At 46.1% G+C, this 14,585-nt stretch overlaps 1 protein-coding gene across 4 annotated transcripts in view; it reads right to left on the bottom strand.

The window, feature by feature from the left end:
• NTRK3 (neurotrophic receptor tyrosine kinase 3) overlaps window positions 1–14,585 on the bottom strand; it is a 216,885-nt gene that overhangs the window by 134,670 nt on the left and 67,630 nt on the right. For all 4 annotated transcript variants that reach the window (XM_030955024.1, XM_030955027.1, XM_030955023.1 and 1 more), the window contains 3 exons: window positions 13,925–13,948; window positions 13,066–13,136; window positions 10,920–11,022 (listed from right to left, as the gene is read on the bottom strand). In XM_030955024.1, coding sequence (XP_030810884.1) covers window positions 10,920–11,022; window positions 13,066–13,136; window positions 13,925–13,948 — 198 coding nt within the window. The remainder of the gene's footprint in view (window positions 1–10,919; window positions 11,023–13,065; window positions 13,137–13,924; window positions 13,949–14,585) is intronic.

Genomic DNA, 14,585 nt, shown 5'->3' with positions numbered 1-14,585 from the left:
TGCTCCTAAATACACCAGCAGCATAATGAATTTAGATAGAAAAGAAACATAGGGAAGACAATATGTTTTGTTATTCAGAATTAAATAACAATATATTAAAAAAAAAGAAGAAATAGCTAAAATCCAGCTGCCCTGCAGCAGGAGGGTGGAATGGGATTTCTTCAGACATTCAAAAGTAAAAGGCTGTATCTAATTTCAATTTGTATCACAATTCCTTAGATCAAGGGAGATTGAGAACAAACAGGATGTAGAAGAATTAATACTCCTTAAATATAATTAAAGCATAAACCAAAATAAAATAATAAAAACAGAGAGAAAGAAAATTAAATAATGGTTAAAACAGCTAAGAAAATTATTACTGGAAAATTCATCTCTGTTTGTTCCACACAGAGGGACAGACCTGAGCAGGATACTCGGAAAAACCCTCAGCAGCCCAAAAGGCATAAAGTCTCATTACCAAACCCTGCAACCAATTTCATTCCAGGCTGAGAAACTTGTCAAGAAGGCAGAAGCTCTCTAAATCTGTAAAGACTTTTCTCTTTATATACACATATATGCATAAAACTTGTATTTGTTATCCTGCCTGGTGTGAAGAATAAATTAATAAACCTAACTTTAAATTTATAGTGAAAAATCAAAGGAAAAAAAATGTTTAAGAGGCTAAGTGATAGTGGAATCAAGAGGATGAAGCAGTTGGTCTATAAAAACAAATCATGCTGAACTACCTTCAATGCCTTATTTTCCCTTGATTGAATTACAAAATTAGTCAATGAAGACTGTAATATATTTGATAATGTCTCAGAGAAAAACTTTCTTGAAAAATTAATTCAAACTGGCTGGGATATGAGCACTTTCACACTAATATAACGGTAAATTTGATTTACGGTGCTCTTCCCTGCCAGGGCCAGTCTGGGTGGCATAACTGTGGCAGAGCTTTAAGCCAGTCTACATGGCAATGTGTGTCTGTTTAAGGGATGAGGTGGGACCATGATAATTTCTGAAGCCACTGCTGATATGAGGCTCAGTGACTGAGCAGAGCTGGCTCATTCCCAGCGGCTCAGCTGCCTTCTCCTAAGTCAAGAGGCACCAAAGGCACAAAGTCACAGGGGCAATGCATCCCTCAGCCAGCAAACACGGGCTGAAGTAAGAAAACCAAGGTGTAGACTTCAAAAACATTAAATAAAAAGTTTTGGTGGTAAATCACCAATTTACTGGGAGGCAGGAACCTGGAAAACAGTTAATGTTGAGATGGGTGGTGGTGACCACAGGCTGCAAACAGGTTATGAGCCTGCAGGGGAGCAGCACAGAGGGACCAAGCTCTGCACAGGGAGGAGCTGTCCCCATCCAGCACTGGGGAACCCAACCTGGGGTAATCCTCAACCCTTCTGGGTGCAGGGACAGGAGACTCCCACACACCGGGGAGCTTCAGCAAAGGGAAACAGCAAAAAATGTGATGGTGGTGCTGGAAGGACTGGGCTGGGATGAAGGAGGGTTTGCATCCATGCCCTTGTAGGAAGAGCCAGCTGCAACAGCCCCAGGGATGAACAAGCACGGGGATGGGGTGCAAAAGCATGTAATGAGTTAACTTAAATAAACAAACTGAGCAGTTCTCTGGCAGCAGCCTGCCCTGCCCCTGGGTCCAGCCCCAGAGTACCCTTGGTGACCAGCACAGACACTCTGCACAGCACACATCCTCCTGACAGGTCTCAGCAGCCAGATCCCCAGCAGTGCACCCCACCAGCAGCAGGAGTGTCTGCCCTGCCCTGCTGTTCCAGAGTTCCTCACTCAGGCCTGCTGCAGCATCCCACTGCTGTGTGCACAGGGATGGTCATGGGAATTTACCCAAAAACCAAATGAAAAATTGTTAGAGAAATTAAGAAATCAATAAGAATAAATATTGATCCTAGACCATTGTTACCTCAAAATTATAGGTGGGTTTTTTTTTTCATACCATTACTACAGCCACTTTGGATAAAGACATGCTTTGCTTTTTGCCTGGACTATGCACCTGCTGACTGGGGAAAACTTGGCTCTGTTTTGCTCTTTCCAAAGCAGTGGCCCAGTGTAAGCACAGGAGCCCCTAGGTGAGACTCAGAGCATCCCTGAATGCCAGGAGAGGGTGCCAAGAGGCTCCTGAGCAAGAGATGAGGAGATCTGGCCACCATCTCCTGCATTGCTGCACAGCCTGGGAGAAGGAGAGGCAGAAACTGCCCCATGAGGATGAGCACCTCCAGGTCTGATTGCCATCTCTCCTCTGCATGGTGAGAAAGGTGTCTCAGCCCCAGGGCAGCAGAGTCTTTACCTGCCTCCCCAAGTGCCAGCTCCACTCAGTGTAATGATTATTAAGCCCTGTCAGCAGATATGAAACCAATGGACACAGCTCCACAGGCGAGCGCTTTGCGAGCCGCCCTGCTCGCAGGTTTTCATTATCCAGCTGGAAAATTGGTGATGTCACAAGAGTTCTCAGAGCACCAGGATGAAATTGTCTTGTCAGCAACAAAAAGGCCAGTTCAGGCTCCTGCAGGAGGAGGAGGAGGACAGGGATGAGCCAGGGAGCCCCTCTGGCGCTGCCCACCCTGGAGCACTGCGGCACCAACATCTCAGCTCCTGCCCTGTGAATTGTACTGTGAAGAAAAAACAGAGTGAAGGAAAACAGTGTTCTTCCTCTCACACTAATTCACAGCCTCTTGTCTGACTTTTGACTGTGTTAGGCTGGGAAGAGCTTGTAGTTGCTGGGGGGGGGATGAAGCATGGGCTGGCATGGAGAGAAGATGGAGGTTCTTACAGGTTGTTCACATGGAATGAGAAGCAAGCAAGAGAGTTTTTAATCCAAAACCCAAGCAGACACACCCTTTTTCTCTGCTGTAACTGTATGGTTTTTCACCCTCTGCAGTTTTTGAAGCTGTGCATTACATTAGCCTGAGTGTCACCAAAGGCAGATGTGGCAAAACCACCCACCCAGAGACTGCTCCTAAACGGACATCTGATCCAACATGGCTTTCTCACATTTTTGGTAGGGAAAACCCAAGGGCAGCCAGCAGAGCCACAAAACCTCCCCAACACCAAGCTGAATGTGATGCTGGGCTGCGGTGTGAGGGTCCTCATGTGAAACAGTCCCTTCCAGAAGAGGCTGGTAACTCCTGTGGGTGCAGGACCAGAGTAAAGCTTTTCTGGAGCCACCAGGTTCCAGCAGATACAAGGAGAGGGGCTGTGAGACACAGAAGATGCCCAGCTCCAAGCCCTTCTCCTGCCACAAGGCTGAGAGCAGAGGGGAGATCCTGCAACACAGCCTGGGTGTGGAGCAGAGCACATGACAGCTGATGATGAGGCTGGGATGAGTTTTTGGGGCTTAAATTGAAGACCACTGTCCCAAACAGAAGCTGGATTATAACCATTGCTCCTCAGACACAAAATATGAGACTCCAAATGTGATTTATTTCTCCTGTGCACAAAATACTACCCAGCTGCTTTTGTGTACAGGCATTATCTTCTGGTCCATTGATTTTTAATAGCACGGTTGTAGATTGAAATTAGATGCCTGAGCATCCAGCTTCCATCAACAAATGCTAAATACTGGTGCTGCTGATGGAGGTTTTTGGAACTGTCCTGGACATAGATAGGCTCTCTATTGCACCACAAGAAATAGAACTTGGAGATGGAACAAGCCCATTAGATCATCAGATGCTCCAGTGCTCTCTACAATTTGCTTCCCCAGTGCTTTTACCAGTCAAAGCCTGAACAGCCCAGGTGACAGCTCTTATCTATTCCCTTGGGAGTTTATTCCACTGCCTCTGAATTTCTAGGCATTCCTTCAAGCACATTCATCCCAGGTTCAAAACCAAGCAGCATTTTTCTTTTTCTTCTCTCCATTTGCCTTCACAGCTGCCCAAGGTTTCCCTTGCCAATCCTGCATTTACATCACAGCCACCTGTGCCTTGACAAAGTGCAGAGCTCTCCTGCTCCAGGGTTTAAGGACAGAGTGACAGATCTCTGCATCCCTGGCTAAATACCACATAAATGAACAACAGTCCTGCAGCAAGTCATGAGGAGGAAGAGGTGATAAACTCAACAGAGACATCCTCCCAGAGGACCATTTATCAGCATTAGCAGCAGCAAAATCTTTTTCAAAGAATAGCTGGACAAGTGCAGTACAAACCACAACTAAAATATTAATTAAAGTCCTTTGGTCCTTCCAACACTGCCCTGCACCTTATTAAAGGCACATCAAAGTTTGCATCCATTTGTCTGAGCATTGGCTGCCTGCAGAGAGGCACACAAGAGTGCACATGACGCAAGGTTTGTGGAGATGGTGGGTCTTCATCAGACTTAGTCCTGTTGGTTAAACAAAATAGCTTATCCTGCACGGTGCTACAAGGAGTAGCATCCCCAGCAGCGCTAATTTATCGTGCTTTGCTGGTAGAAAAACCAATACTCTGAGGCTGGAAAAGGGACACTTCAATTAAAAAATGCATTAAAAAATAAATAAATGCCAATCTCTTTCCAGCACCTCAGCTGATGCAGGTAAAATGAGGGTCACTGATGCAGCTCTTAACACCACAATGTGAGAAGTGATTGTGAAAGTCTGAGAGGAGACCCTGCAGGTGCTGAGCTGCCCTGGGCACACACCAGCTCTGCCATGGGGTTCCTGCAGGGTGAGTGCTGCACCCAGGGTGGATCACCCAGGCAGGGACTGGAGCAAACACGGACACCCCGAGTGAGGGAGTCATGCACAGGGAGGAGGAGCCTGCAGGGTTATGCTGTGAAGGAGACTTGGGGCTCCTTGGGTCACCTGAACACCACTATTTCTTTTTCTGCTTTCAGCAGTGGCCTAAAAAAGACACCTGGGTTGTGTAACAGCAACCGAAATAAATAATGGCTGGTCAGTGCACTTTACATTTCCTTTATAAATAACCTATCAATACTTCTGGGAGTGGGAAAATGTTTTATTTCTAGATCTAAATAAATCCTGACCTTTTCTCCTGCAGGGCCACTCAATGCACCTGTCCAGCCAAGGGTGGCTCCTTGCCCCTTCAGACAGCACCAAGGAGCAGTGTGACCTTCCAAGCCTTCACCAGGCCAGCACCGCCCGAACTGAGGGACAAGGGGGCAAGCATTTAACTGCTGGAGTGACAGGGGATCTGCCTTTAAAAAGAGGAGAAGCAGAAGCCTGTCACAGTCACAGCAGCTCAGGGGACAGCTGGGATCTCTCAAAGGTTTGCCACAGGACCCAGGGCTTCATAGCAGCTGTCCCTTGCTGCCACCATACCAGTTACAGACTGCACGGCACAGCAGAGGGGGAGACACCTCCCATAAAACCACTAAAGCAGGAAAAGATCTCTAAGATCATTAAGTCCAACCATTCACCTAACACTGTCAGTTCTACCACTATATGTGTCCCTAAGTGCCACGTTTTTTTTTAATGATTAAATTTAATTTAATGAAGCATTAAAAAAAAAATCCATGTTTTTTTCATGCTTCCAGGGACAGATTTCACCCCTTCTTTGAGCAGCCAGTTTCAATGCACAACCACCCATCAGTGAAGAAGTTTTTCCTAATATCCAATCTAAACCTCCCATGGTGCAGCTTGAGGCCTTGTTCCCTTGACCTGTTGCTTGTTACCTAGGAGGAGAAGCTGACACTGACCCCCACCAGTCTACAACTTATTTTCAGGCAGTCATAGAAAGCAATATTCAGCAGCTCAAAGAGCTTTATGCTTTATCACCTTGAAGGCATTAAATAAATAAACATAAAAATAGCACAGCTTGCACTTCAGCAGAGCATAAGCAGGTATTTATAGAAGGAAGCCCCAGTGAAACCACATGCCCTTTCAATCCACTTCCCAGCCAAATAAACCCAAGTAATATTGAGGAATGGAAGTATATCAAGGGTATTTGCAAACAAGCTGAAGGATATCAGCAAGGAGAACCCCTGAATTCCATCAGTCCCATGCAGCTGCTCTGCTTGGATGTTTCAGGGGGCTCAGCACATCTCACACCCAGCTCAAAGAACACAGCAGCAATGGGTTCCCATTTCCAGCCCATTGCTCTGGAGAGCCATACATCCCCAAATCCCTGGAATTAGCTGTGGCTGCTGATGTATGGCTGTTCCTCTCCTGTGGCTGTGCCAGATTGATAGTGCTTTGCTCTTTCTTCCTGCTCCCACTACATGGCAGGATCCCAGGAGGAAGGAATGAAAGGGCCCTGATCACAGATTTCTCCTGAGCAGCAAACCCTTGATGTGCAGGATCTCCAAGCTGCAGAGGGTTTGTCCACGCCTATACAACAAATAATCAGGGGAGAAAAAAAATAAAATCAGGATATGATTACAGCCAGGCTTGGCCAAGGCAACAAGGGACAGAATTAAGCCTCATCTGAAAGGCAGATCATGGCTCTGATATATATATATATATGATAGATAGATATTTCCCCCCCTTTGAACCTGTAGCAATAATTACATAACGAAAGTGGAAAAAAAAGAAAAGAAAAAAATAAAAAAGAAATTAAAAATCCAAATCAACAAAAGCAAAAAGCCAGGCACCCAAGATATCTTTGCAGGAGCAGCTCCTCCTGAATTAGAACTCTGGAATTGTTCTGCAATCAACTCAGCGGACAGTAACCATCTGTTTATGGAAAAAAATGTTAATGGCCTCCAATCATAATCAAATAGGCAACTGCTTTAAGTACCTTTTAACTAACACTAAATTACAATGGAACGGCTCTGCAAGTATTTCTGACATCCACATGCACATCAGCAGTGCCAGCACTTTGATCAGGGCTATTAGAGCAAATATCAAATAAACTGATAGCAGTGGGATTCCTGAAACATTACAGAAAGCGTGGGCAGTATTTGTTTACTGTTCATTTGGTTCTCCCCCACCTCCTTGCTGTTTCTGTTTATTCTGAAAGAAAACACATATATGCATGTGCACGCATGTGCACACCACCCACCACAGCAGACCCTGTGAAAGCCTGATCCCTGTGTTTTTCTGTCCAAGGCTGAGCTTCCATATGAATTCTCCAATGTCCAGAAAGCCTTGAGGCATTTTTATCAGCAGGACATCACCTGAGTTGTCATTCTATTAAGTTCCCTTAATTCCAAGATCCCAGTAAAGACATGTGTAAGTCCTGTTCCCTCTCCTCTGGGTGGAACTGGCCAGCACGTGCAGAAGCTGCAGCACAGAAAGGGGAAATGCAGGCAGGCAGAGCTGTGCTCATACACTTGTGTGTGAGCAGAGGCAGCACGATCACACACCTTATTTCTTTAGGAAATCAGATTAAAAACCAATCGAGTTTTTGCCATCTGTAACCAAGTCTGAACCATCAGCTGGCACCGGCTCCACTCGAGGAAAAAAACCTTGCTTGGACAATGGAAGTAGTTTTTAATCTCAGAGCCTGGAAAACAGTTAATCTCAGCAAAACTACAAGTGCTCTTGTCTCTAGATTTTCCCTAGCACCTTTCTCTGCATATCTCACCTAACTCCATTTGGTTTTTATTGAAGTTGCGCAGCACCAGGGATACATCACAGATATGCATGAGTACACATCCTTCATCCCCAGGCAGTTGCAAATGTAACAGAAAACAACTAAAAGGGGGAATATATTTTAGTCCATCAACCTAAGTATTTACAGTCTCCATCACTGTGCCATCCAAACGTTTTGTATGTCCCTGATCTTTTCTGTGCCATTATTATTTTTTCATGAAATTTAATTGTTCGTAGTCCTGGGACTTGCATGTGGCTTTTTTATTATACTGCAAAATTTCATTTCCTGTCATCTGCTGAGATTAAACTTGGATTGGAAGACACTGTTTACAAGGGTTGTAGTGACAAGCCTGACCCCAGGAGGTGAGGTGTAAAGCTCTCCACATTGGGTGTGCACTCAGTGAATGTGGGACACTGGCCCCAGAGTTGGAGCAAGTAGCAAATCAGAGCAGGACATTGGGCTCCTTATTCCCATGTGGTCCACCCCATCCCAAAAAAAAACACCCCCTTGGGACACAGAGTAAACCAAAGGACTCCAAATTTCAATGTCTTGCTTGGTAAGACTATTTTCTTTTTCCCACACTAATACAGGGCTTTAAAAAGCATCCCAGCCCCTCCTCTGCATACAACACCCTTCAGCAAGTGACTGCATTTCTGCAACTTCAACGAGCCTCAGTTTTAACATTCATTTCTCCCAGTGGTTTTCGCTCCACTGCCTCTCTGTTGCTCACTTTCCACACAAAAAAAGGAGCTTTGTTTGCCATTTCCCTGCCGCCTCCACCACCCCAGCTCCAGTGAGCTCCCGGCTCCCCCCAGCTGCCTCAGCCCACCCCTGTTCCCTCCCAGCCAGAGCAGCCAGAAAGGGGCTCTGACCTTGCCGTGCCGTGGTAATGAATGCCCTCTCTGGAGGGAGCAGGGGAAGGGAGAGGGATGGCCCAGAAGCCAGGCTGGGCGAGCCCAGCTGAGGAGCACAGCGCGTCAGAGCCGCTCTCAAAGGAGCTTTTGTTGGTGCCAGAGCTCCAGCCCAGTGAGGCACGCTCAGCTCTGCAGGCTGCCCACCCTGGATCAGCAACCGGGGCTGCCTCTGGCAGGGCTCTGCCGCAGTGCTTCAAGGGTGTGCCACCAGCCAGAAGAAGACAAAAGTGGGCAGACCATCCCCTCAGAGTCCTCTCCCAGCAGACATCCCTCAAGCAACATCATCTTTCTTTCCACAAAGGCAGCTGGGGTGTTGGACACTTGGTTCTAAGGTTGGTGGGCAATCCATCAGGCTGGCCCAGGGAGCCTTCCAAACTCAACGTGACATCCAGCTTTGTCAGTCCACGCTCACCTCTCTCGAGGAAATAAACCATCTGCTCAGCACTTGGAGAAGCAGAAGGAAAAAGATGTACTCAGAAAGACTCATGAGGTGCTTTAGGTAACATGTCCAACACGAGAACACAATGTTCTGCATCTGACAAAATCAACAGGAAAAACCTGCTCCTGCAGGCCTGCCAAGCTGGGATTTCAACAACAAGTGGCAATATATCAGCTGGCAACAAACAGCTCCCGAATCAGGGATGCACTTGCCCAAAAAGACTCAGGGTTTGGATTTTTTTTTTCCTTAGTAAATGATAACACACTGGGTGCCACAAAGGATGTCTCCTGCCCAAGAGTTAACTGAGCAGAGTTTGGGCAGTGTGAGTAGGCTGTGGTGGTGCCTATGACAATTGTGACTCAATCTCCCTGGTTTTGAAGATGTATTTATCTTCTGTTAACTCCATTTCTCCAAGCAAAGCAAATAAAACTTATAGAAAATTTGCAGGGTTTTGGTTTCATATCAGAATTGGAAGAAACACGGCATGAGGAGGAAAGCAGACTTTTCTAGCTAAACAATTTTGCCTCCATTAAACTTCACACACAGGGGCCCATTATGGCACCCCCCTCTGGTTTCTGGGAATGCAGAATATCCACTGACATACTTATCCAAACACCTCTAAACACATACACACATCTGTTCACCAACACTTGTTACTCACATTAGGCTCACTTCACTCCCCTTTGATTCTTCCACTGGAGTCAGATGTTACTTTTCCTTTTCATATTTATATCTCAAAGCTCCATCAGTGGCACATGCCCAAGCACTTCCAAAGTGTTCTGACAAATCCCTCCAGAAAGCACATAACATCATCCCAGTTTTACAGATGGGGAAATTACAGCAGAGGCAGAGGTTAAGACAGCTAATTGCCTATGGCCACTAAGTGAGTCAGTAGAAGAGCTGGGAATTGATCCCAGGAACCATGTCTTCCATTCCTCTACTCCACCCACCAGCCGGTACACTCTACCAGATGGTTCTTATCATTGGACATATGGACTAAATATTCCTAAGTTGGTGTAGAAGATTCGTTGTTTAATTAAATGTCCTGTCCTCTATCTCCATAGGACGCATAGGAGAAACTCCAGCCAGAATCCCATCTGGACCCACTCAGGAAATGTCTACGTGAAGAAAACAAAGCCCTAGGCAAGTGCAGGGAACATTCCCAAACTTATCAACCTGCCCTGAAGCAGAGACCACAGCAAGGCCAAGAAATAGGCAGTGATTCTGGAGCCTTGAGAGAAGCTCATGTTTGTCAAAGCCTGGCTTCAAACAGTGCATGCATGAGCCCCCAGTTAGGCTGGGAACTACTTTGTCATGTGAAGGTTCTTCCTTCAACCTTCACCGGGCACCACCAACACTGCCCAGCTGGAGACACCAGCAGAGTCACAAAAAGCAGATGGCACACAATTATCTGCTTCTGGCATTGGCTCTGTCTCACCACAGAGCTGGTGTCCCTAGGACAGAGACCAGTTCTGCCTGGCAAACATCAAACACCTTCTCACTTTGCAGTCACTATCAGTGATACTTGAAATAAATTTCTAAAGTCGTTATTTTGACACAGAGGAGAAAACCTTTCATCAGAGAGTCATCAGAAAGTGACCTTCCACACCACTGCTTTCCCAGCATGGACATGAAGTGACAGCAGCATCTCAGTCCTCACCCAGAGATAGGCACAGAGCGGCTGCACCTGCCTTCCCAAGAGAACTCAAACCATTTTCACACCCTGCTGTCCCCCCTGCACACCCAGTGCACCACCAAGTCCATAAAACAGATTTCACCCAAGACCCTGCTGTCCTGAACACAATGCAGGGCTGGAAGGAGCAGACTCAAAGCTCTCATGGACAGCCTGTAGATGCAATGTACTCAAAGGAGCACACATCCACACTTGTGCCCACAGAAGCTCACACAGGTGAGAACCACCAGCCTACTTGTCTCCATTACTCTCTAAACAAGCAGAAGAGGACTGCACTCCTTTCAGAGGGCTTTACATTGTAGGAATAAAGCCACAACACCTTTCCACGTGTGCTCTAAGAGCCGGGCAATCCTGGAAGGTGCCTCCTGCTAGGGGAAGGTGACTGCACCTACCTTTCATCCCAAACTTGGAGCGCCGGCCATACTTGTTGATCATGATAAAGAGCACGACCAAGAGGACACAAGCAAAAGCTGCCAGCCCAACTGCTATGGAAACCTGGAAGGAAAAAGCCTTAGAGTCAACACAGAGGAATTCAGGGGTCTAAATTAGAAATACAGCACCTCCTTGGCCAGTCAGCCTTTCTGTAGGCTCACGTGGATGCCATGGGACAGAGAGAGAGAAATGGCAAGGGTTTCTCAGAGCAGCTTGTGAGAATTTTTAGGGAGTTGCAAGGATGGCACAACTTGTTAAGTATAAACAATCTGCAGGTGGTGTTTTTCTACTTCATCTTTCTGTTCTTCTCAAGGATGGTGTATGAGGAAGGTGTTTTTGTTAACTAGCCAATCAAATGGAATCTATTGTGTCACTCTATAAAAACTGTGTGGTTCTCTTGAATAAAGCCTTCTTTGCTCTTTCTACAACACTGCCTCCCGCCTGTTCCTGTGTCATTCTCAGTGCAAGAGTGACAGGCTCACCCTGTCTGTGCACATCTATAGCTGTGATATCCACAGATGCAGCCCTGTGGACGTCAGCCATGGAGGAAAACACAAGCTAAAGCAGCAGGCCCTGACACAGCTTGGAGGCATTGCAGGCTTTTTGCAGGACTGGGAGGTCTGGGATCTTGACATCAGTGATGCTGTTCTGGTAGCAGGTTTTTCCCAGCCTCTCACTCCATATATCTTCAGGGAAAAAAGGTCTCTGCTCCAATGCCTGGGTTCTCCCTTCACTGCATCACTTCCCAAGCCTCCATTTCTGACATCACAACACTGAAGCTATTCAAAGCTCAGCTGGGAGCACAATTCTGCCTCCATCCAAAAATCCCTCAGGACAGAGTGAAGGAAAATAACACAACACAAAGAGAAAACAGAAGAAATTAAGTAGAACTAAGGAGTTTTTCCTTGTAAAACATCCGAGTTTTCCAAAGGCCTCCAACGGTTTCCTATTTATTGTAAGTTTACTAGTAAATATTTATAGTAGAGCAATGTCCAAGTCCTTCACTGGAGCTGTGGTTCCACTGTGGCATTGTACAAGCAGGGAAAGAAAACCTCCTTGCCCTAAAGGGTTTGCAATCCCAGGCTCATTTTAATATTTATGAATATTTATTCCTTCAAGTCTTTGCTCAAAATACTTTTTATTGCATTGATGTAAACAACAATTTCTCTGGCATGTGTCCAATTGTTCTGTACTAGGTCTTGTGATGCATTTAGACTCTGCTTCCTTTTACAAAACTCTATTCTGCTATAATAGAAAATACATCATTTAACTAAGAAGAAGTAATTTCATTTTGCAATCCTTTTCCCTGTTCTCGGTACATTTGTTATAATATTTTTAAATTTTTATTTTGCACTCTATTTTCATCCCCAGTTTGTTTTCTGTGCTTTATATTTAATAATCAGCGCACATTATTACTCCAGCCTCGCTGTTCAAAGCTTCCACTTCAGTTAAAGGAGGTTTTCTGTTAGATGAGAACTGAAACCAGGGTGGACTGAGCTTTGCTTATTCTTTTGACACCTCATGGATTTCAGTGTCTTAAAACTTTCACAGAATTAGAGCAATTGTGTAACGTGCTAATTTTTTTCTTCTAATACTTATGCACACTTTTTTCTTCTTTTTTCTACTAGGATTCTGCAGAAGAAAGACAGTGCTGAGATCTGATAAACCCTAGACTTACTTTCCTTTTCCATTTTAGGCATGTCCTACACAGCAGGAGAGAGGGCAAACAGACATTGACAGAATTGAACAAAACTAAACCCAAGTCCCTCACCAGGCTAAGCTTAACAGATCAGTAACAGTCCAAAACACACAATTTTCCTGCTTGTTTGTTCTCTGGGTGCTACTTTTTAAGAGTGAGAATTCCTGACCCTACCAGCAGAGACTTCACAGGATGCCTTATTTTCAAAGAGTTCCCTGGTTCCACACTGCAGACCCAAGAGGATCAGATGGTTTGTGTCAGTATTTTACCTGCACAACACAAGCCACAAAATCATTCTGACTGCTGTCTCGAGTCATAAAGGAAGAGATTTCCCTTGCAAACATCTCAAAACAGCAGAGAAATACAAATACTGAGCAGTATCCTGTAGAGAAGAGACCAGGACTCACCCCAAAAGTGTCCTCCTCTGGTTTGTGGGTCACAGTGATGGGTGGGGTGGGACTCACTTCATAATCACCGACTGAAACCAAAACACCAGAGACAGAAAACTCAGTGTGGCTCCCATGGGACTCCCAGCACATTCCAACAGCAGTTCCTGACCTAAGGAGATTCAGTTCACCCCTAAAAGAGGCTGAAACTTTCTGTTCCAGAAGGCACAAATCAACCATCAGAGAGCTCCCTGTGCACATCAGCAGAGAAAACACAGACCAGCACTATGCTGACATTGTTCCAGCCTCACAAATGAGAAACATTTGGGTGCCTGGTGTCCTGGAATAGGTTCCCACCACTCTTGAGCCCACTTCCTAGCTTTCAGAAATCCACTGAGCTAAGTGGGGTTAAAACACAACTGACCCCAGCAGAACTTGATCTGAACAAAGAGTAAGTTGAATGCTTTTTGCTGGTGTGTGGTGTTTTGGGAAGAGAGGGAAGAATCTGCTGAAGAAACATAACAGAATTGAGTCCTGCTTCTCATCCCAGCCCACACCAGAGAGCTGTTGTTGTTGGGGACAGCCCAGCCTGCATGAAATTAAGAGCCTTTTTGCTACAGAACAACCAACCATCATTTCCTTTATAGGACCTTCTTTGGGCACCACTAGAGGCAGATGAACATCTCCTGGTCTAATGAGATTATCAAGCTGGTCACAAGCTCCCCAGCAATCTTGCTCATGCACAGGGAAGCCAGGGCTGTGTGCAGCCCCCACCAACCTGCTTCTGGCTTCCTCCATTTTGCTATGTAAATCACAGAGGGGAAGGGGAAACCACAGAAACAAATCAGCCACAGTATTCAAAAGGCAAGGAGACACTTACTTGAGACAAAGCTGTCCGTGCTCTCTGTGGGAAGGACAAAGAGAGAAGTAACACAGTTAGCAGCACAGCACGGGGAGGGGACTCCTTCCCCATCCACTTCAGATATACTCCACCACCCCAAAGAACCCAGAAAACAACTTTTCATATTTTTTCCTCTTGGGCAACTGTTGCTGGAAATTGCAGCAGATGTGCCAGCAGGACATGCTGGAGGTCAGGATGGAGAACCTTGGGCTGAAGGAGGAGGGGAGGGGTACTCCTGTGAGGCCAAAATGAAGAACAAGTAGCACTTCTGAATGGCTGGTAAACACCCTGCTTTCAGCAAAGCTCAGCAGACACACAGGGCTCTGCAGGATGGAGGTGGAGGGGAGAGAAACAGGTTTTACCTTGCATGGCAGTGTGCACCCATGGATAAAATCCTTCAAGGATGAGGAATAACTCCCATGGAGGAGGGCCCAGCTTGGGGCTGGGAGTTAGAGGAGACCTCCTGTGACCTGCTATTCATGAACCACTCAGAACAGCTGATGGCTTCTGAACTGGACAGCGAGGCTGTGGCTGTCCAAGAGCTGCCTCTTGCTTGAGACAAGCAGAGCAGGCCCTGCTGTCAGCCTGCTGGCTGCTCCAGTCCATTCAGCAAAGCTCCTCCAGCTCAGAGGTGGCTGAG

Source organism: Camarhynchus parvulus, chromosome 10 (genome assembly GCF_901933205.1).
Source record: "Camarhynchus parvulus chromosome 10, STF_HiC, whole genome shotgun sequence".
In the NCBI taxonomy this organism is placed as follows: Eukaryota; Metazoa; Chordata; class Aves; order Passeriformes; family Thraupidae; genus Camarhynchus; species Camarhynchus parvulus.
This window is presented reverse-complemented; position numbering and strand designations above follow the sequence as displayed.